This window comes from Budorcas taxicolor, chromosome 9, assembly GCF_023091745.1.
Source record: "Budorcas taxicolor isolate Tak-1 chromosome 9, Takin1.1, whole genome shotgun sequence".
NCBI lineage: Eukaryota > Metazoa > Chordata > Mammalia > Artiodactyla > Bovidae > Budorcas > Budorcas taxicolor.
In genome coordinates this window covers 78,664,732-78,687,896 of record NC_068918.1, presented here as the reverse complement: position 1 = coordinate 78,687,896, position 23,165 = coordinate 78,664,732, and the positions used below count along the sequence as shown (strand labels likewise).

At 42.3% G+C, this 23,165-nt stretch overlaps 1 protein-coding gene across 1 annotated transcript in view; it reads right to left on the bottom strand.

Annotated features, from left to right (window-relative positions):
- Positions 1–23,165, bottom strand: part of PPP1R14C (protein phosphatase 1 regulatory inhibitor subunit 14C) — an 87,062-nt gene that overhangs the window by 5,268 nt on the left and 58,629 nt on the right. Inside the window, exons 2-3 of the mRNA XM_052645671.1 lie at positions 14,881–14,964; positions 13,498–13,530 (exon numbers count right to left, since the gene is read on the bottom strand). Coding sequence (XP_052501631.1) covers positions 13,498–13,530; positions 14,881–14,964 — 117 coding nt within the window. The remainder of the gene's footprint in view (positions 1–13,497; positions 13,531–14,880; positions 14,965–23,165) is intronic.

The window sequence follows — 23,165 nt, the reverse complement described above, 5'->3', positions numbered from 1 at the left end:
TGCACAGTGAATAGAATGGACATATCTAATACCTCCAGGTGATTTTTCATTTTCCTTGTAATCCTCCCCTCCTACCCCAGTTCTCCTGCCCCAGGAAAACACTGATCTGTTTTCGGTCATTCTAGATTCATTTGCATTTTCTAGAGTTCTCTATAAATACAATTATAACACTCTATACTTTTTAGTCTGGCTTCTTTAACTCAGCAAAACTATTTTGAGGTTCAGTAATACTGCTGCATGTATTAATAGTTCATTCCAACTTTGTTGCCAATTGGCGTATCACTTTAGAGAAGTATCACAATTTGTTTACCTAGTCACCTGTTGATGGAAATTTGAGTTACTCCCACTTCGGGGCTATTATGGATAAAATTGCTTAAAAACATAAATGTTAGAGAGAGTGTGGAGAAAAAGGAATCCCCTTGCACTGTTGGTGGGAATGTAAACTGATACAGCCAGTGTGGAGAACAGTATGGAGATTTCTTAAAAAACTAGGAGTAAAACCACCATGTGATCCAACAATACCACTAGGCATATACCCTGAGGAAGCCATAACCGAAAAAGACACATGCACCCCCAGTGTTCACTGCAGCACTCTTTACTATAGCTAGGACATGCAAGCAACCTGGATGTTCATCAACAGATGAATGGACGAAGAAGCTTTGGTACATATATACAATGAAATATTACCCAGTCTTAAAAAGGAATGCATTTGAGTCAGCTCTGATGGGGTGGATGAACCTAGAGCCTATTATATAGAGTGAAGTAAGTCAGAAAGAGAAAAATAAATATTGTACATTAATATATATGGAATTTGGAAAGATGGTACTGACGAACTTACTTGCAGAGCAGCAGGAGTGACGCAGACATAGAGAACAGACTTACGGACATGGTGGTGGAAGGAGAGGGAGGGATGAATTGAAAGAGCAACACTGAAACACTGCAGTCCCTTGGACGGCAAGGAGATCCAACCAGTCCATCCTAAAGGAAATCAGTCCTGAATATTCACTGGAAAGACTGATGCTGAAGCTGAAACTCCAATACTTTGGCCACCTGATGCGAAGAACTGACTCACTGGAAAAGATCCTGATGCTGGGAAAGATTGAAGGCAGGAGGAGAAGGGGACGTCAGAGAATGAGATGGTTGTATGGCATCACCGACTGGATGGACATGAGTTTGAGCAAGCTCCAGGAGTTGGTGATGGACAGGGAAGCCTGGTGTGCTGCAATCCATGGGGTTGCAAGGAGCTGGACATGACTAAGCAACTGAATTGAACTGAACTGAACATTGAAACATATACACTACCATATGTAAAATAGATAGCCAGTGGGAATTTGCTGTATGATGCTGGGAGTTCAAATCCAGTGCTCTGTGACAAGCTGGAGGGGTAGGATGGGGTGGGAGGTGGAAGGGGAGGTTCAAGAGGGAGGGGACATATGTATACCTATGGCTGATTCATGTTGCTGTATGGCAGAAACTAACACAATATTGTAAAGCAATTTCAAAAATAGAAAACTACACAAATCATAAAAAAAAATTGCTAAAAACATCATGTACAAGTCTTTGTATGAAATATGCTTCCTCTTATTTTGGGTAAATACCTAGGAGTAGAACAGCTGAGGCATTGATCTATGTGTCTATCCTTACACCAATAAGGAAAGTATAGATTTTTATAATAAGTCTTAAATCAGGTAATGTTAATCAGCCAAATTTATTAATTTTTTTCAAAACTATTCTAGGTCCTTTAAATTTTCTTGATAATTTTAGATTTGTTTTGTTTGTAAATGCCTACCAATGAAATCTGGCTGGGTTTTCATTGAGACTGCATTAAGTCTACAGATCAATTTGGAGAGAACTGACATCTTAACAATAATAAATCTTCTCACCCATGAAAATGGTATATCTCTGTACTCATTTAAGTCTTGTTTAAGCAACATTTTTGGTTTTCAGTGTACAAATATTACACATCTTCTGTCAGATTTATTTCTAAGTATTTAATATTGTTGATGTTATTGTGAGTGGTGTGGATTTATTTCAATTTTGATTGTTGCTAGTATATAGAAATACAATGCTGCATTTTTATATATTTATCTTGTATCCTGCAAGCTTGCTGAACTCATTATTTCTGATAACTTTTGGGTACACTCTTGGATTTTCTACATAGAAAATCATGCTGTATGTTAATAAAGATAGCCTAAGTGAATAGCAGAAGAGGGGATAAATATGTTACAGTATATTGTAACATATAATGTTATTGCCTTCTTTGAGAAAGACCTGTGTTTGCGGTGCTTACATTCACTTGAGACTCCAAATAACTTGATTTGGGGAGAGAAGAGGAGCTTCACCTAACTTCTTTGCAGTTAACACTTAGTATTTGAGGGGCCTTTATTTGGCAAGGAGAGTTAGTGAGTAACACACTATTTTAAGAAGATAAGACTGGACAGTTCAAAAATGTTAAATTTTGGAATTATTTAACTCTTAAAAGTCAGCAGAGTAATAGAAAGTTCTGTTGCCAAGGTGCCCACTGAAATTCACAAGGAATTCCAGAAGACACTTGAGTAGGGGTAGAGAGACACATGAGACTATATTGTTTTATAGTATAGACCTGGGAGACCCAGAGACCTTTCTAGGTTTCCTATGAGGTGAAGACATAATGACTAAGATACTAGCCTTTTCTTTCTTTCTTTCTTTTTTTTTTTTTTACCATTCTCAAATAAACAGTAGATTTTCTAATGAAAAGCAGATGCCCGTAAGAATCTAGTGTCTTAGCAAACAGATCCATGTCAGTTTTTAATGTAGTCATGAATTATAGTAAAGAGGATTATCTACACTTAAACAATGTTATTGCACAGGAAAGCAATAAAAATGAATAAACTAGAGCCTTCTGTATGAGCATGGACAAATCTCAGAAGTCTCATGTTGGGCACAATAAGCAGGCTGAAGAAGAAATGTTACAAAGTATCATTCATATAATGGATTCAAGATAATCCCTGCACACTTGTCACTCCTACTTGGCTGCAAGAATCCAGTTCCTTCTTGTTTTCCTAGCACGGTGCATAATACAGGAGGTGCTCAGCAAAGGTTTGTAAAGCCAAGAAATAAGTACAAAAAGCAATTAATCCACATAGCGAGGCATTAAAGTGAAGCAGCAGGGAGAGAAAACATGAGAATCTTTGTATGTCAGTGGAGAAGGCTGGAACGGTGCAAAGTATCAACTGGCCCCAGCTACTCTGGAGGGAGGTTCCAGAGTTCTCTTTTCAGCGCTGGAACACTAGGCCTCCTGGGAGAGTTAGGGAAGAGGAGGAACACTTGGGGGAGAGTGGAGTCTAGGATGCTGGAGGTGGGGAGGGCAGCGAATGGAAGAGAGCTGTGCACAAGCACACACACAGAAGAGATCAGAGAACAAAAGAAAGAAAAGAAACATCTCCAGTGACCCTGGAAACCTGACTCAATGACAAGCGGCCACCGGATTTATGGAGAGACTCCTAGGAAAGAAAAAGCAAAGCAGGCTTCTGAGGGGACCTGGCAGCTTCGTGAAAACAGAAGGTCCCTCCTTGCTCTGGAGTTTGGGCGGTGTGGGCTGGCACGGGGCATGGCCTTGCAGTGGCCATACTCTGAGCTCTCGTTCCTAATCCCTCCTGGGCCCTGTGGCTTTCAGCTGCCACCCCCTCTCGCCTGCTGGGGTCTGTGCCAGAGGTGGCAGATGGATGCGCGTTTTGCAATTATCACCAGAGCCAGGCGTCTGCAGCCCTTCCCTAGTCGCTCAAACTGACTCATCTGTTAGTGATGACACTGCACTGCTCTGGGTGGGTCCCTTGAAAAGCGGGAGAAGGAGAAATCTGGGTGTCACTACAGACCGCTGCTGTGTGCATGACTAAGCTGCACTCACTCATGTCGCTCTTTCAAGCGTTTCAAGTCATTGGAAAAGATAAACAAGATAAATGGATATTATGATGCAGCCCCTTGATGAGAAATATTTCCCGACAAACAGATTTTTCCAAAGAAATGCTTAAAACTGCCGCTTGGTGAATGATGTCACCAATGAGAACGATTGTGTGCAACATGCAAGTTCTGACAAAGGGCACCCGGCAGAACTCTGGGGGCTTTACCTGCTTGTCCAAAGAACACCACCCACCCCTTAGGTGGCATGAAGAGAAACAGCAGGGGAGGATTCTGAAGGCTGGAACCCATGAGGATCAGCAACTTCTTGTGTGCCTCCTCTTTGTCACCCCGATCACTGCACCAAGCATTTCCTAAAAAGGCACATTCGGGGACCATCTGTCTCTGAGCCTCGCTGCCAAATGACGGCAAATCAAGTCAGCTTGCACCTGTTTCATGTAGCTACCTGACACTTCTTCCAAAAAGCCTGGCATTCAACAGATGACATGGGAATCAGGCAAGTTGTGATTGGCAGAGATGGAAGAATTTCATTTTTTTAATCGACATATAATTGACATACAACATATTAGTTTCAGGTATATGATATAATGGGGTTCCCTCATAGCTCAGTCGGTAAAGAATCTGCCTGCAATGCAGGAGACCCAGGTTTGAGTCCTAGGTTGGGAAGATCCTCTGCAGAAGGAAATGGCAACCCACTCCAGTATTCTTGCCTGGAGAATCCCATAGACAGAGGAGCCTGGCAGGCTACCGTCCATGGGATAGCAAGAGTTGGACATGACTTAGCAACTAAACCACCATACAACATAATATAAGAATATATCACAAGATAATCATGACAGTAAGTCTAGTTAACATCCATCACCACACAGTTACAATTTTTTCTCTTAGCAACTTTCAAATATACAAAACAGCACTGTGAACCATAGTTACCAGGCTCTATGAGAAGAATTTCAAGATCCAGCAAAGATTAGATATGTGAGAACAATGGAAGTGTAGGCAGTATGTACCTCTTCTTAAACATGATGGCAACACCTGAAAACTATTCCAAATGGCAAAATGTACCCCCTCAACGAAACAGCTAAGCATTTAAAAATCACACTGCAAACTTTCACTGGCTTGACTATCTGGGTCACACAGGATGCCAAAGGAGCAGGCAGTGAATCAGTCCTGATGAACATGGCTTTGGGGGCGAGCCCATCCCTGTGTGACCCTGGGATTTGCTCTCCTCAGTCACTGGCATTATTCAGCAGCACCAGTGCCTTCATCACTCATCACTGAAATACTTCACTTCTCCATCTTTTGGGGGAGAAGAGGAGGGGAGAAGGTTTATCTTCAGAGGAGTTCATTTGCCGACAGGGCCACACCAGAACTGATCCTATTTTTCATGATCTGAAGAGAGGCTTATGAATCTGTTTTGGGTGAGGGTTTGTGCCTGCTGTGCTTATAATGACTTCTGCCAACATAAATTCCTGAAGGTCTTAACTGCATTCATTTTGTCCATTAATTTCCTTGACTATCCACCATTAAAGATTAATTTGCTCTGCTGATGAGAGCAGTCTCATGAATCTATTTTAGAGATACAGACCACTGCTCTTAGATTAATTTATTTTGTATCCAAATTCTAACCTTTTTGTATATGCAGCAGAACAGTTCATTTGCCCTCACCAGATCCAACCTAACTGGCATTTAATTCTTCCTTCACTTACTAATGGGATTCTCACATACCGTACACCTGAAATTTATACCACATAAAGTCCACATAAGCAATCCAACTCCAATAAATAATCAGTGGACTAAATTCAGCAGAATTATAATTTCCCACTTCATAATTCCTAAGAAAACTAATTTCATCAAGGGTCCCATTATCAATGAAGGAAATACTTAGTACAAACACCTGAATCTTGTCTAAAGGAAAGAAATCCATTTCTAAATTGTTTGAGACTTGTGTGATTGTGACTCCCTTTGCTAAAGATACAGAAATCAAAACTCATGTGTCAAATTGCCTTTAACATAGTTTTTCTCCTGCCCAGATAAATCTAAACACAAGAAGAGAACATAAAGCTGATTTTAATATAGGGTTGATCAGCTTTTAAAACATGATCATGGTATCACATGATCACTCATTTGAATTTAATAGAAAAAGAAAAGGCCATAAAAGCACAATCAATCACTGGAAAATGCCAACTGTTTAAAGTCACTGCCCTTTAAAGCCTCTACCTCCTCCACTGAGTCTTTTATAAAACAATAATCATTAATGTCTGGGGGGAGGAGGACAGTCCAATGGCAAGATGCATGTGGTTCTTCCAGCAAAGCCAAAAAATAAATAAATAAATCTACTTTAAAAATGGGTCCAAAAGTCAGCTCCGACACATCCTGGCTCTTTCTCCCTGGGCAGAAGAGGTCTGGAGCCTAAAGAGCCCTAAGGAAAGTGTGTGAACAACTGACATACTGGGACTAAAACCCTTTTGGCGCTTGATAAAGCTTCCCATGTTTCTGGCTAATAAATCTGAACTCTTTATGATCTACCCACCTAATTACTCTAACACATAATTAGGCTCTTGTAGCCAACGGCTCCAACCGCTAGAATGTTGTTCCTATCTGACTCCGGTCTTTCTTTGTAATTTCCCAATTCTCACTTTTCAGAAACATCATTCTGAAGGTGATTGTTTTCAAAGGGTAGATTTCCACTCATTAATCTCACACTCAAGTTCTACTCCTCTTCCCAGCCCCAAACAGCAGTCTTTTTTGAGGAAATCCCGTGAGAAGCCAGAAGAAAAGTTTTCCCTGCGTGCAGGCTCTCAGATCCATTAAACAAGCAAAACGGTGGCCTCCTTGGCTTTTCCAGCAAAGTACAGATCCCCTAAAATCACTCTCCATTCATCAGTTTGATTTATAACTTAGAGAACCATGAGATAAGCTGACACCCCAGCATTTCTGTCCTTTTATCCCTATTTAAAAATTTTTTGAGCATTGAAATTCTCACCATAGCTGGCTGTGGCCTTTAAAAAGATTGTTCTTATTTTCTACTTATTATTTAACGTTTTTATTTATTTTGGCTGCACTGGGTCTTAGTTTCGGCATGTGGGATCTAGTTCCCTGACCAGGGATGGAAGCCGGGTCCCCAGACTCTGGAGTGTGGAGTCTTAGCCACTGGACCACCAGGGAAGTCCCTAAGAGATTGTTTTTAAACTGGAGACACATGTTTGCCACCCTCTCTAAGTCCCTAGATTACAGAAATCTTCTATAAATATTTGTTGAGCGGATGAACAAAGAGAATATAGCAAAACACCAAGCCAAGCCTTCTCCAGTCACTCACACCGATTCTCCTAGTTTACATTTTCTTTCTGTTGCAGTCAGCTCAGTAATCAGGGCTGGGAGTGCTTCCATGTACACATAAACTGAACAATATTTAAATGACAGATTAAGATACTAAATGGTGGGTGTGTGAGTAGAAGGTGACAGTGGCCGGCATCAAAGCCTATCAGCAATGTAAGAGTCACTGTGACATCAAAGCAAGGAAAGAGCATCTGCCTTCCTACCCACCAACACACGATGAACAATGGAGCAGGCCTGTCCTTCTGAAAACGCTAGTCAGTTCCCATTTGCAAACAGTAGTTAGACATCCTTCTTCTGTACCGTCACATGCGGCATGACATTTCCATGACCCAGCCGACTACCGGGATCAAAGATGCCTCTCACCGCCTACTCACAGACTGACTCATCCTGCGTGAACCTCTCATGCATATCAATGGACAGACTCTGATGGCTCAGAGTTGCTAAAGTCTCTGCTCCCCCCTAGCCTGGCTAATTAGCCTTGACATCCCCATCCTTGATTTCTACAAAGCCCACTGCGTGCATGCTCAGTGGCTCCGTCATGTTCAACTCTTTGCAACCCCATGGACTGTAGTCCACCAGGCTCCTCTGTCTATAGGATTTTCCAGGCAAGAACACTGGAGTAGGTTGCCATTTCCTCCTCCAAGGGATCTTCCTAATCCAGAGATTGAATGTGTGTCTCCTGCATCTCCTGAATCGGCATGTAGATTCTTTACCACCGAGCCACCTGGGAAGCCCTACAAAGTCCACTGGCATACTTCAAATCCAAGTAATAACCAAAGCAAAATTACTTATTTTCTTCATGTTTTACATAGAAATATCCTTTTTCTACCTATCAGTTCTATGTTAGTATCAACTACATCAGAAATGGCTTCTACTGAAGTGGAAAAAATGAAAGCATCATTCTGACTAGTCAATCACTAATCCATTAGTGTGGGAACTTCAATTATACTGCTGTGTTTTCTAAAGGGCCCAAGTCAGGAAAGATTTAAATGTCAAGAGTCCACAGTTTGGCATATCAATCAAAATGGGCAAATACAAGTCTCTTTCTTCCTAACCAGGGAGCCACACAGGATGAAACCACGGACCCAAAGTCTGTGACAGAACAATATCACTTCTGTGAAATCAGCAGATTCTTTCAAACCTGCTCTTCAAATTAAATAATGCAAGAATATCATTATCAGTGCATTTGGGCATTTTATGCAATTAATATGTAATGGAGAAATATTGCCTTATATGGAGCCAGATTCAACCAGCCATGTGGCAAGCTTCATGTTATGTGCTTTCCTACGTACCCTGACTTCTCCACTTATTAACTATGTCACCTGAGGCAATTTATACAGGCTGTTCTGTGTCTCAACTGATGATCATAGTGCCAGCCTCATAACTCTGCTGTGAAGATGAAATGATTAATACATGTATTAGATCAGTGCCTGGCATGTGCTTAGAGATGACTAAGCTATTATTATTGTTGCTATCACTAATAATATTCTCATTGCAAATAGCCCTTACTAAAACCTAAGGAGGTGGTTATTAACTACCCCCATCTTCATAGAGGAAGAAAAGGAGGCTCAGAGAGGTTGAGAAAATTGTTATAAGTCACACAAATTTGGTGCTGGTATAAGACTCTAGATTCAAAGTCCAGTCTTCTTTCCACTCCCCGGTCCCCACCCCAACCGCCAACTCATCCTTTGCAATGAGACTATAAATAGATCTGTCTGATTCAGCAAAGACGACTTCCTTACATTTCTAACTTCAAAGAGGCATAATAATTGTATGTAAAATTCTTTTGATCAAAAAATAGTACTTCCAGAGAAGGCGACTTGAAAAGGAACATCATTAATTGTCAGGCATTTAGCTGAGATAAGTCAAAGTCCTTTAATGTCCTGCATGTCTTGCTGTGCAAGCAGCTTAGGAAGACTGGCAGGATGGAAAGAAAGAGCACAAAATCAGGTGTCAGAAACTCAAGGATAAGTCGCGGGTCTCTCTGCTCACTGCTGTGAGATCTTAGACAAGTCACCCAAATTCTCTGCTTCAAGTGATGGTTGTGAGGATTAAAAGATAATACTTGTTCCCTCAGTGTGAACTCTAGAGCTCGGGGGAAACACAAGCTATTATTTTTATCATCACAATCCAGGTGCCAGTAAACTCTGTTTCTTGTACACATAAGCTTAAAGACAAAACTATCCAAACTTTTCTGAAATGATCCTTTAATACATCAATGACATTGACTGAAATTCTGCACCATTTTATACCATTTCTATTCCTAGGAAACATGAGCTAAAAAAGGGGGCAAGATAGGCTCCCTCATAAACTCCAGCACCTTTCCCTTCCTTCTTCCTTTGGGACTCCGAGGAACATTCAAATACCACATCCTCTCATCTCATAAGCCTCCTCAAAGAGACCAGCTCAGTTCAGCTGCTTAGTGTATGCGACTCTTTGGCGACCCCATGGACTGCAGCATGCCAGGCTTCCCTGTCCATCACCAACTCCCAGAGCTTACTCAAACTCATGTCCATTGCGAGTCAGTGATGCCATCCAACCATTTCATCCTTTGTCGTTCTCTTCTCCTCTTGCCTATACCCATTCCCAGCATCAGGGTCTTTTCCAATGAGTCAGTTCTTCACATCAGATAGCCAAAGTATTGGAGTTTCAGCTTCAGCATCAGTCCTTCCAATGAATGTTCAGGACTTATTTCCTTTAGGATTGACTGGTTTGATCTCCTTGCCGTCCAAGGGACTCTCAAGAGTCTTCTCCAACACCACAGTTCAAAAGCGTCAATTCTTCTGTGCTCAGCATTCATTTTAGTCCAATTCTCACGTCCATACATGACCACTGGAAAACTCATAGCTTTGACTATATGGACCTTTGTCGGTAATGTCTCTGCTTTAAGGAATACTGTTATTGCAGGAGGAAAAGATCCTCCATCTCATTTAATTATAAGGAGTGTAAACACTTTTCTCCTTGAACATTGCAAAACCTGGGGGAAAGGGGAGGAGGCCTCTCATGCATATCCAACCTTTCTCACCTAAATACCAAAAGATGCACTTCCCCACGCAGAAGAACTGAAGAAAAAAGGGAATGATAAGTGAGTACGGGGCATGTCTACACCCACCAGTCTGCATCTACTCTCAGCAGCCATCCCTCACCCCCACATCACATGTTAATTTATCGGCATAATTCATCACTTTTCCTGACTAAGATTCCACTAAGCTTGTCCAACCCTTCGCAACAATTCGATACTGCTCTCCAAATATCTAATTGTTTTAACTCTTAATTTCCCAGCTATGTATAAATAAAGGAGTTCTAGTCCCCGAAGAGCTAAAGGGGGAGTCACCTGCTGCCGTTCTGTCCTTACTTCGACAAAGCCTAAAGTCAGATTATCAACCCTCAGATAGGAGTTTACCGGGTCAAATCTTAAAAAAAATAAAACAGGAAAACCTAAAAACCTCTCCAGAAAAGAGTTGTCCAAACAGCAACAGTTTGAGAAGCCCCCTGTTCCATATGGGTGTGTGTGTGTTTGCGCTCAGTCGTGTCTGACTCTCTGCAACATTATGGACTATAGTCTACCAGGCTCCTATGTCCACGGGATTCTCCAGGCAAGAATACTGGATTGGGTTACCATTTCTTACTCCAGGGGATCTTCCTGAGCCAGGAATAGAACCTGTGTCTTCTGCATCTCCTGCACTGGCAGGCATATTCTTTACCACTGAACCACCTGGAATGCACCCCCTTCTCCATACCCACATACAATGAAAAAAAAAAAAATCTGATCTGCAACCTGGTCACTCCATGGTGAGACCCACCAATGGACAAATTGTGCTCATACACACATATTCCAATCAGCTTACTGAGTCCTAACATTCAAACATGAATACACTGCCCAGAATTAGCAAGGATGGACAAAGACAGAGAAAAAGGTGATTCAGAGAAAAAAGAGGAAATGCAGAGAGCAGAATAATCTTCAAAAGGAAACAAAACATTGACTGATATCCTCAAAAAGAAAAAAGAAATAAATGCATCCATAATATGAGAAGAAATACTCAAACAAAATAGTGAACAGTGATCAAGAAACAGTTCTTGAATATTAAAAATAAGACAGCTGAAATTTAAAAATATCAATAAAAAGTGTAGAAGATAAAGTCAGGGAAATCTTTCAGAAAGTAGAACAAAAGATCAAAGAGATGAAAAACAAAAGGAAAAAGATAAGAAATTAGAGGCTCCATCCAGAAGACGTAACATCTGAATGATAAGAGAACCAAAAATACAGAATATTGAGGGGAAAAATTTGTAAAAATAATAAATAGTAAAAAGTTAGTTTTGAAGAGCTGAAAGGCATAAATCTTCAGACTAAAAGAGTTTACAAATTACCCAGCATATGAACAGAAAAGAACCCACCCTAGAGCATATCATTGTAAAATTCCAAAATATGGAGATAATCCAAGTTAACTGAAAGGAAAAGAATAGGTCACCTAGATTCTGAGAATGGAAAAAGCTTCAGAATTCTTCACAACCGAAGTAATACAACAATAGAATAATGCCCTTAAAATTGAGTTTTAGAAATGAATTTTATTTAGAATTCTATACCATCCAAACTATCAATCAAGATACACTTTTATATATACAAGGATTCAAAAATTTTACCTTTTATACATCCTTTCCCAGAAAGCTATTGTAGGATGATGTACTCCAACTTAAATGAGGAAGACTGAGATTTAAGAAACAAAGCATCTGACATGGGACAGCAGTGAACAGAAGTCTCAACACAATAGCTACTCAGCAGACCCAGAGAATAACTTTTCCATATTGTTGCAAAGGGGCTCCAGGAGGAAAGCCTGGTGTAGAGTGAGTAATGATGCATTTGAGCATACAAAAAATATACTACATAGACAAAGATTCTGGAGAGTTCAACAAAAAATACCAATAGGCACTAGACAAAAACAAATGACAAGGTACTTATCAGCTCTAGGAAAAACAAACGGCTATGCAAGAAAGAAGCATTGGTAATATTTCACTGTTTGACTTATCAGTGAAAAACATTTGTTTAAATCATAATATTATTAATCTTGACTACTGGGTTAAAACAATACTGTTATATAATTTTATTGAAGGGATGGAAGGAAATGAATTGTGTGGAGAGTAAGAGATCTATCATATTTCTCTTATGTCAAGGAGTGAAAAAAGTAGTAAATTCATACTTAGCAATATAAGAGTAAACAGCAGGGAAACAGCCAAAATTGTTGTTTATAAAGATACATAAATATAAAATATATACTCTAGGGAGGGGAACTAAGGAATGGGAAAGACAATGCTACTTTTTCATCATAAGCCTGTTTTGGGTTTTCAAAATTATGAATATATATATCACATTGATTAAAAATATATACATTTTGATAACTAAAATTTTAAAATCTCTATGAATACAGTATGTAATCAATATAAAGGGAAACTGGAGATTGTAAGAATAAAGCTCAAATAAGTAACTGACCTCAAGGCAAATGACCCTAAAACCTCCCATTCATTTAAATTTTACACACTCTTAAAAGCATGCTTTCCTCTCACTTTGTAGTTATACCACATCAAAAATAGAAGCCCTCTCATTATTGCTTTGATACAGTAAATTAACTTCAAAACATCTGATAGATCTTCTAATTTCTCCTACTTATCATAGGAGCAAAGTGCAAATACCTCTTTTACATATATTTTCATAAATGATCAAATCCTTAATTTGTACACTGGTCATTAGAGTATTCATTAAATGCTTTGGTCTAATCAAACTAATATCCACATGTTTTACATTAATACTTATGCTCTTGATGAATATCCACACAAAGCATAAAATTTATCCTTCCAATAAAGGCAACCATTCAATTATGAATAACAGAATCAGCTTTAAGCTTTTTAAAAATACATACCTCTACACTAATAGAATGTATTCTCCAGTCATAAATCTAAAATTTTTGCTAAAATGATTTCAAATTTTCTTAATTTTCTTTGAAGTTTGGCTTTTATATGATATAAAAGCATGCAACACACCCAATTCTATTAGTTTTAAGTCTTCCAGAACCAGACATGTTTAGGTTTACAAATAAGGAAGTCAGTGTTATTCAAACACATGCACTTCACTTATGGATATAATGGTTACTTAGTGTACACATAATCAAACCACTTATTGTGATTCTTTCTTAAAAATAGAGAAATTGATTTAATTAAAAACGAGGAAAAAACCAGCTCAAACTTGACATTTAGGGAAAGTGATTTGCTTACCTCTGTTGGTTTGTAGCAGTCTACAAGAGCTTCCTAGAAGAAAATACACAGAAGCTTTATTTTAAAATTCAACATCATTTAAGTGAAATCATTTAATTTTTATAACATTATTAACAGGGTAAATCAATATTTCATACTGACTACCAAGAATCACACTGTATTTCACTATCTGTTAGCCCTCTGAAGACACAAAATTGTACCTTTCACTTTCACTCTTTAGAACACACACATACACATCTGTCCTTCGGGCTGCCTATGTGGTTCATAACAATCTGGGTACACTTAAGTTGAGACAGCCTGTGAGAGATGGTGACAATCACACTGGACGTGGAGAATGAGAGCCTGGCTGTGATTCAATCACAAAGCAGCTTGTCTCACCTCTGCAGGCTTTGGTTATCCTTCCTTGGGAACCAGACAGGGTGACCTGATGGCAGTTAAAGCTTCTTTCAAGTAATTACTTTTTTGATTAAAAAAAAAATTATGTCATTACATCTTCTATAGAACTGGTGCCTGGGGTTTTTTGCTTGTTTTTGTTTTGCTTTTGTAACTTTCATAACTGGGATGCTATCATCTCCCAACTAATTTACCAACAAGAAATAAGAGCCTGGCTCTACCACATTAAACTGAGACGCCAGTAATTATTAACACACTAAACACATTAACACATTTAAATGTGTCCTTTACTTGCCTCTAGTGATCGTTTGTCTTCTGTGATAACTAACAGCCATTAACAGTAATTATCAATGAACAGTGAGAACCATGGCAGGTCACAGGTTAATTGGTTTTAGTAACTCACAAATGCCGATTTAAAAATGATAGATTTGACTTCCTGTGGAAAGGGAAATAAGTATTTTTTTGCTCTGGACAAAGGAAATGGGGGAATCTCAATATCCATTATATTAGGTGAGCATGAACCAATAAAAGATATTTTATTAGAATTATGTTGTAAACAATCTTATCTAGAAATGAATTTCATGAATGGTATAATCCACAACTGCAAGACCGGAATCCTGGGTTTAGGTATTGCAGTTCTAGCTCAGCCCCTCTCCTTCTCATACAATTGTGGGACATGCCTTCCTTCTCTGGCAAATGGATCTCTGGAGGCAGAACCATCCTTCTCCCAAGAAGCTGGAGCTGAAGAAACCCATATCCGTAAGGTGTTGTAAGATCTGACTATAGTCAGGTCCTTTGGGCTGTTTTATCCCCAGATATGCAGTTTATGTGGGTGAATACTCAGCCTCCTATTGATTCCCTCTGCAAACTGCCATTGCCCAACTGCTGGTGCCAATACCACCCGAGGGCAGGATCAGTGAGAGCCATGCTCTGGAGACCCAAGTGGATTCAAGCATTCATCAAAGGATCGAGATTTTGAATACTACTTACTCGTAATTTTAAAGCCCTCTCTTCTTCACTGTCTGCATCAAGAAGATCATCAATGTCAATTTCCACATCGGGCATTTCTTCTTCCTGGGGGACAAATATGGAAACATTCTATTTAGTAAGATACTGCATTGTATCAAACCAATGTCTTAGTAAGATACTGCACTGTATCGAACAAATGTCATTGAGTCATATAGATGTGCTGACAATTAACGGGGGTGGGGGCACAGGGAAGAAACTCAGAGGAAGAGGAGGGAAAGAAGAAGGAAGGGGAAATAGGACAGAAAGGAGGAAAGAGAAGAAAAATGAAGACGAGGTGGGAAGGGGAAGGAGGGAAAAGGAACAGAGGGAGGAGTGGGAGCAAAGGAGACATTAGCGTCACAAAACAGACACTAATGCTACCTCAACAATGAGGATTTCCCACTTTCTGAGAGGAAATTGCCTTTCTGAGTTTTTAATGGGGGGTTGATCAATTATAGGAAGAGTAGTGTGACTTGCAGCTTCCCACCCAACATCTACACTTCCCTTGGTGACTACTTTGTCTGTTTTTGAGGGTCGGGGGTACAGGGGGACATGGATCTGCATCTCCCTTCCTAGCTCTGGGTCTGGAAAAACCTGAGTCCACCAGGGGTTTCTGAGCCAGGGCTCTTGGGTCAGCGTCACCCCAGCCCCAGTTACAGACTCGATGCTCTTTCAACAGCAGCATCCTGGCTGGAGAGCGGGCTGAGGCAGCCCGTTACCTAGAAACTGCTGCAACCATCGTGCAATCATGAAGGGAGAGTCTGACTCATGGTGGGCAGACTGGGGAGAAGTAAGAAAAGAGGGTTCTAGAAAATGTCGCCTCTGAAGCCCACCTACATTCCAGTAGAGCCCTATTATTGTGAATCGAGTTTAATATTTCTGCAGCCAAAGACATCCCGTCCATAACAGAGGGCGGGCAAGTGCAGCGGCAGTGCAGTGATAGACCGCCTGATCTGGAATGTGACCTCCAGCGCCTGATCTGGAATCTGACCTCCAGCGCCCGGTCAACCCCGGCTCCCTCTCCTCTCTGTTACTTGATATTCCCCACGTCTTGGTCTGAGAAAGCAGAGAGAAAGATTGCATTTAGAAGAGTACTTTAATTTCGCATTTCCCCTTCCCATGAGGAGTCACCTGCATGCCAACTAGTCCCAGCCTCAGGGATGGCAAGGAGTATTTACAGAAGTCAGAGAGAAACTTGTGCATGGACACCTGCGCATCCACCTGGGCTTCGCTGCTCGGTGCCAGCTGCATTGTCTGGTCCTCAAAGGCAAGGCTGACTTTCTGAGAACTTCCTTTCTAGCAAAGCGCATTTTTCACTAGCTAATGGTGCTCAACCATTCTTTTTCCTGCTCCTACACAAAAGTGAGGACCCAAGTGTTTTGAGGAAACTGAGGCAGATGATATACTACTGTGAAATAAGAAGAAAATGTTTATTGCTGTCTGTATGCCAGTTCCTGACACAGAGCTCTTCAAACCCTTGTAAATAGTGAAAGTGAAAGTGAAGTCGCTCAGTCACCTCCAACTCTTTGCAACCCCATGGATTGTAGCCCACCAGGCTCCTCCGTCTATGGGATTCTCCAGGCAAGAGTACTGGAGTGGGTTGCCATTTCCTTCTCCAGGGGATCTTCCCAACCCAGGGATCGAACCCAGGACTCCCACATTGTAGGCAGATGCTTTACTGTTTGAGCCACCAGGGAAATCCTTGTAAATGCTTGTAAATAGGTGACTACTGTGTGTGTGTTTTTTTAAAACTATTATAAGATATGAAGTCGATATTGGAAAGTTCAGATAAAGCAGAAGAAAAACTGAACCCAAAGTAGAGGGGCAAGTCTAAGACGTTAGTCTTCTTAAAGTTAAAATCTCTTTTTAAAATTGTTAATAATACTAACAAAAAATGGGAAGGAAAAAGCAAGTCTCCTTAGAGAAGTCAAATGACCTCAGAACTGGGGAAGAATGATTCTTGCTGGAGGGTAGGGATAGGAATAAAATTAAAACATAATCACCTGGTCTTCCAGGACATCAGAAAAGCAGTACAGGGTTGGAGGTATGTATCTGCCTATAGGAATATTTGACAGTACCTTACAGGCCCTAAGACTCAGTCTACATGAGGCAATGAACACAGCATCACTGTGCTCCGCTTAGAGCTGGCTGGGCTGCTGAGCCTTTTCCCTCCTTCCCTGGAAGCCATCCAGCCCACACTTTTATCCAGCCAGTCTCTCAGGCTGGTACAGAGCCATTCTTTCAAATGAGATAACCATTTTTAAGCCCTCCCCAGGGCTTTGGAAGCAACAGTTAGAACTGGACATGGAACAACAGACTGGTTCCAAATAGGAAAAGGAGTACGTCAAGGCTGTATATTGTCACCCTGCTTATTTAACTTCTATGCAGAGTACATCATGAGAAACGCTGGACTGGAAGAAACACAAGCTGGAATCAAGATTGCTGGGAGAAATATCAATCACCTCAGATATGCAGATGGCAGAAAGTGAAGAGGAGCTCCTCTTGATGAAAGTGAAAGAGGACAGTGAAAAAGTTGGCTTAAAGCTCAACATTCAGAAAACGAAGATCATGGCATCTGGTCCCATCACTTCATGGGAAATATCTGGGAAAACAGTGGAAACAGTGTCAGACTTTATTTTTTTGGGCTCCAAAATCACTGCAGATGGTGATTGCAGCCATGAAATTAAAAGATGCTTACTCCTTGGAAGGAAAGTTACGACCAACCTAGATAGCATATTGAAAAGCAGAGACATGACTTAGCAAACAAAGTCCATCTAGTCAAGGCTATGGTTTTTCCAGTAGTCATCTATGGATGTGAAAGTTGGACTGTGAAGAAAGTTGAGCACTGAAGAACTGATGCTTTTGAACTGTGGTGTTGGAGAAGACTCTTGAGAGTCCCTTGGACAGCAAGGAGATCCAACCAGACCATCCTAAAGGAAAGCAGTCCTGAATATTCATCAGAAGGACTGATGCTGAAGCTGAAACTCCAATACTTTGGCCACATGATGCGAAGAGAACAGACTCCTTGGAAAAGACCCTGATGCTTGGAAAGATTGAAGGCAAGAAGAGAAGGGGGCAACAGAGGATGAGATGGTTCTCACTGACTCAATGGACATGAGTTTGAGTAAACTCTGGAAGATGGTGAAGGACAGGGAAGCCAGGCATGCTACAGTTCATGGGGTTGCAAAGATTTGGACATGACTGAGCAACTGAACAAAGGACAGAGCAGAGAGATGGAGACAGATGTGGCCTCTACTGGGGGAGGATGCCAGAGGACCCCAGGGCTGCACTCCACTCAGTCAGGATGCTGGGGAAGACCACACTGACGCTTCCCCGTGTGGGTGCCAGCCTCCCTGTTCATCATCTACCCTTCACACTGGTATTTTCTTGCTCCAGTGCTGCCTGTGCTGACTTCTTATATTGTGTATATTTGAAATTGTGGTTGAAAGGAAGATTGTGGGTGGAGAGGGGAGCCATTTGGGGAGCCACAAAGAGCAGTGTGGCTCTCAAGGGGCTGCCAGACTTTCCACAGTGAAAGGACTGGTGGAAACTGACACACCAACAAAGAAACTCACTAGATGACAGGACAACTGGCAGCCCATGAACACAGATTGCAGCTGGGAAGACGCAGTGTGGGATAAATGACGCCTGAACACATGGACCCTCCCTGGAGCCAGGGAAGACTGACGCCACGGCACACACGGTGCGGATATTCTAGCAAATGTGGTGCAAGATTAATTCACCTAAGCCCGCAGCTCAGCACGACTTTAATAACCACCATGTAAGGGCAAAACACCCAGAGCCTGTTTCAGCTGAAGCTATTCAAGAAAAACCAAGTAAAAGCGAGAACCTCACAAGTTTCAATCAGTGTAACGGTCTATACAGCCTCGCCCAAAGTTCCCTGATTCCTCTCTCAAAGCAGTCATTTGGATTCAGTGATTAGACACGCTTTGGGTGCAAAGTATGCATTTATGTCACGGTTTAATGAAATCAAGTAGAGGAAACAGGATATAGAAACTCGTTCAAGTAATTACAGCTGAGGGGAGCTCCGTGCCTGCTCTTCTGAAAGGAAATAAAAGAATAAATGAACAATGCCCTCGTCAGCACAGCACAGCACAGGTTTCCCCGCAAACATCGTTCAGCTTTGAGGCCAAATTTGGTCAAACAAGCTTTTACTTGCACAGCGGCAGAGTCTCGCCTACAAGGCAGCGTCTGCAATTAGGTGTCCTCTCACCACGACTGTACCGGGCTCCCCAAAAGTTCTGACCTCGTATGACCCATTTCCCCCACCCTTGAGGTCTGGGCCATCCAACGTGGCCACCACATGTGGTATTTATGTTTAAATTCACTAAGATGAAATAGAATTCAAAATCTGGTTCCCCAGTCACCTTAGCCACATTTTGGGGCTCAGCTACCACATGTGGCAAGTGACATGGGGTCTTTCATTTCACTGGACACCATGGCCCTAGGGTCCACTCACTCTCTGGCCCAGACAAAGCAAAGCCCCTTCCCCTCTTAAAGGAGCTTGACAGGAATAAAGAAAACAGCCAGCATCCCAAGGTCACTGCCATGCCCCAAGGGCATATAGCTGAGAAATCCTGGGTTTGGCTTTCTAAGTGGGAAGGTTGATGCAAACCAAGTATTTACTCGTTGAGTAATTATACCGAATCACTAGGTATCAGCATTTTCTACCAACCGATGAGCTTCTCAGGACCCCCACCCACTTCTCTCAGAAGCTAGGAGGAGGTCAGGTTGAGTGTATGGACAAGAGCAGAGCGTGGAACACAGAGCAGGGTGGATTCTGAAGGTTGGTGATACTGAAACCAAAGCCCCGGGGAGGACAGAGAGACGGGGCCACGGAGGTACAGGTGGGAAGACAAAACAGATCTAGCATCAGGCGTAGAATCCTGCATATATTTGGGGTTTAATCATTTTAATGAGGAGTGTGGACATAGTCCAAATTCAATTGATGTTCCCTTGAGCTCTATCTTCTGGGTAAAGCAGTATCAGTGAATAACCTTGGGGACAGATCAGGTCACTTACAAGGAAGAAACTCCACCCATGACATACTCTGGTTTGCTAGAATTTAGTTGTGTTCAGGGACTTCCCTACACTAAAAATAGATATGCCAACAGGGGCTCAGGTGACAAGATATGAAACAACCTCTTCAAAGTGGCTGGGTAAGTCACTAGCTAACATCATCCCCACTGAGTCAGAGGTCTTCCTGTTGGTACCCACAGAATGAGGCCCTTGATCATGTGTGTGCATCCTTCTGGTTAAGAAAGTATCCACTGAGCGTTCACCATGCGTGAGGCTCTGTGTGTCAACCCTGTGAAGCCATGCTCTGGAGAGGCAGCCGACACACAAAAACAAAATGATATCCAGAGACACCAAAAGACAGACAAACCAAAGTGCTTTATGATAAAGGAAGGAGAACACTTCCACCTGGGGCAGGGAGGGAGGGTTTCACAGAGGAGAAGCTGGCCTTGTAGAATGGCAGGATTTGGACAGGCTTAGAGGAGAGTGAAAAAGTTGGCTTAAAGCTCAACATTCAGAAAACGAAGATCACGGCATCTGGTCCCATCACTTCATGGGAAATAGATGGGGCAACAGTGGAAACAGTGTCAGACTTTATCTTTTTGGGCTCCAAAATCATTGCAGGTAGTGATTGCAGCCATGAAATTAAAAGGTGCTTACTCCTTGGAAGGAAAGTTATGACCAACCTAGATAGCATATTGAAAAGCAGAGACATTTCTTTACCAACAAAGGTCCATCTAGTCAAGGCTATGGTTTTTCTAGTAGTCATGTATGGATGTGAGAGCTGGACTGTGAAGAAAGCTGAGTGCCAAAGAATTGATGCGTTCGAACTGTGGTATTGGAGAGGACTCTTGAGAGTCCCATGGACTGCAAGAATATCCAACCAGTCCATCCTAAAGGAGATCAGTCCTGGGTGTTCATTTGAAGGACTGATGCTGAAGCTGACACTCCAATACTTTGGCCACCTCATGCGAAGAGTTGACTCATTAGAAAAGACCCTGATGCTGGGAGGGATTTGGGGGTAGGAGGAGAAGGGGATGACAGAGGCTGGATGGCATCACTGACTCGATGGATGTGAGTCTGAGTGGACTCCAGGAGTTAGTGATGGACAGGGAGGCCTGGCATGCTGCAATTCATGGGGTTGCAAAGAGTCGGACACAACTGAGCCACTGAACTGAACTGAACTGAACTGAGAAGGGGACAGAGAGCACCCAAAAGAGACAGGATGGTATACAGGAGGCAAAATACCAGAATTGTTCTAAATACCGGGTACAGAAAGGGAGTCAGACTGCTCTGGGCTGCAAATATTAATACTAATGCCTGTGAAAGCCAGAAATGAGAGCTGAGGCAGGTGGGAGTATGGAGTATGAGTGCAACAGGCAAGAGAAAACATGCCCCACAGAAGAGCAGCAAAAGAAAAGAAAACAAAAACAAAAAACTCAAAACCCTCCATTCCCGACCACTGCAACCTTTTAGGAACAAATGCTCAGTGCTACCAGATTTTCCAAGTTTTCAGAAAAGTTGAAAAGATGGATTTTTTAATGTTAAAATATCCTGATTTTTTTTCCAGTTGGCTTACAAGTCCTTAAAATATTGTGAAAGACAAACAAAATCCATCCCCTTCATGTTGCCAGCCTTTCCTTGCAGACTGTAGCAACGGAGGGCTCTAGAGCAAGGGTGGGGAATAATGTTGGGAGAACTGGCCCAGCTGCGCAGTCCCAGCCCAGGGGCCCAGGGGTCCAGGGGCCCAGGGTACGGGGTAGGGTTGCTGCTGAGAGGCTGCTGCACTCATCTATGGGAGCTAACAGGGCCTGGATGTCAGTTGAGGCAAGAACGGAAAGATTTCAACAGTGATAAATAGGAAGGGGAAGGAGATGGGATTTGGAGATGAACTGGAAGTTGGAAGAGGGAAAGAGAAGATGCAGGTTTCCAGCCTGAGAGGTTTTGTTTGTTTTGCTTACAGTTTCTTTCTTTTTTTTTTTAATTTATTTTATCATTTGGTGCTGGGCCTTTGTTGCGGCATGCAGGATCTTTAGTTGCAGCACGTGGGATCTAGTTCCCTAATCAGGGATTGAACTTGAGTTCCCTGCATTGGTAGCTCAGGGTCTCAGCCACTGGACCACAAGGGAAGTCCCAAGCCTGTGCAGTTTTGAAGAAACACACAAAAACAGGGCATGCCTCGGACCCTGAAGATACCTCACAAACCAAAAGGCAGTTCAGAGGGCAGCTATCTCCAGCAGCCCCACCCCTAAGCAAAAGGGGGACCCCCATGCTGCCACATCCCCGTGCAGGCAGGACTCTGCAGGGCCTGTGACCACCCCTGGCTCACGCACCAGGACACAGTGATGCAACCTCATATTGTGTTCCTGAAACACAGACGGCCTGTGGGGAAAACACACACACTCATACACTGCTAACCAGAGATTTTATACCATGAACCCCAACAAGTGTGGTGTCAGCCGTTAAAAAGTACAAATGCTCACCTCCCTCCACAACAGGGAAGGCGGCAGGAAGGAAGATGCTAAAGCAGCTTGAAAACCCTCAAGCACTTTGAAAACGGAGGATGGTTTTTAAGCTCCACCACACAGCCGAAGGGCTTCCCGAAAGTGACAGTGGCTCATTGTTCTCCACAGTCTCCGCCCAAAAATAAGGACGTGAAGGGCCGTGAGGTCAGAGTGTTGTGAGCATGGTGCCAGCGAGGGAGACATGGCAGCGGGGCTGGGTGGGCACTCGCCTATTCTGATACCTGCACTCCCCACAGCTCCCCTCCACAGGCTTAAGAGGGAACTGGAGGAGGAAAAACCAAAGAAGGTCCCCATTCCCAGGGACTATGTGAGTGTTATTTATTTTCTCTGAAAATATTTACATTTCATGCTTTCATTAATGACAGCCCAAAACCATTTCTGTAAGCAAGCACATTTCTTCTAAGAATTATCTGGATGACCATCCCATAACTAGATCCAGCTCTGTGTTTATCATCAAGCAGAATTATGTTAATGGCCTAAGGAGAAAAAAGCCAACAGATGGATTTAACACTGACTCATTCACACCAAGTGAAGCCCCAAGCCACTGTTCAAAAGACTGTGCTGCCCACAACTCTGCCTTGCTGTTGTGTTAGTGGTTCAGCTGTGTCAGACTCTTTGTGACCCCATGGACTGTAGCCCACCAGGCTCCTCTGTCCATGGAATTCTCCAGGCAAAAATACTGGAGTGGGCAGCCATCCCCTTCTC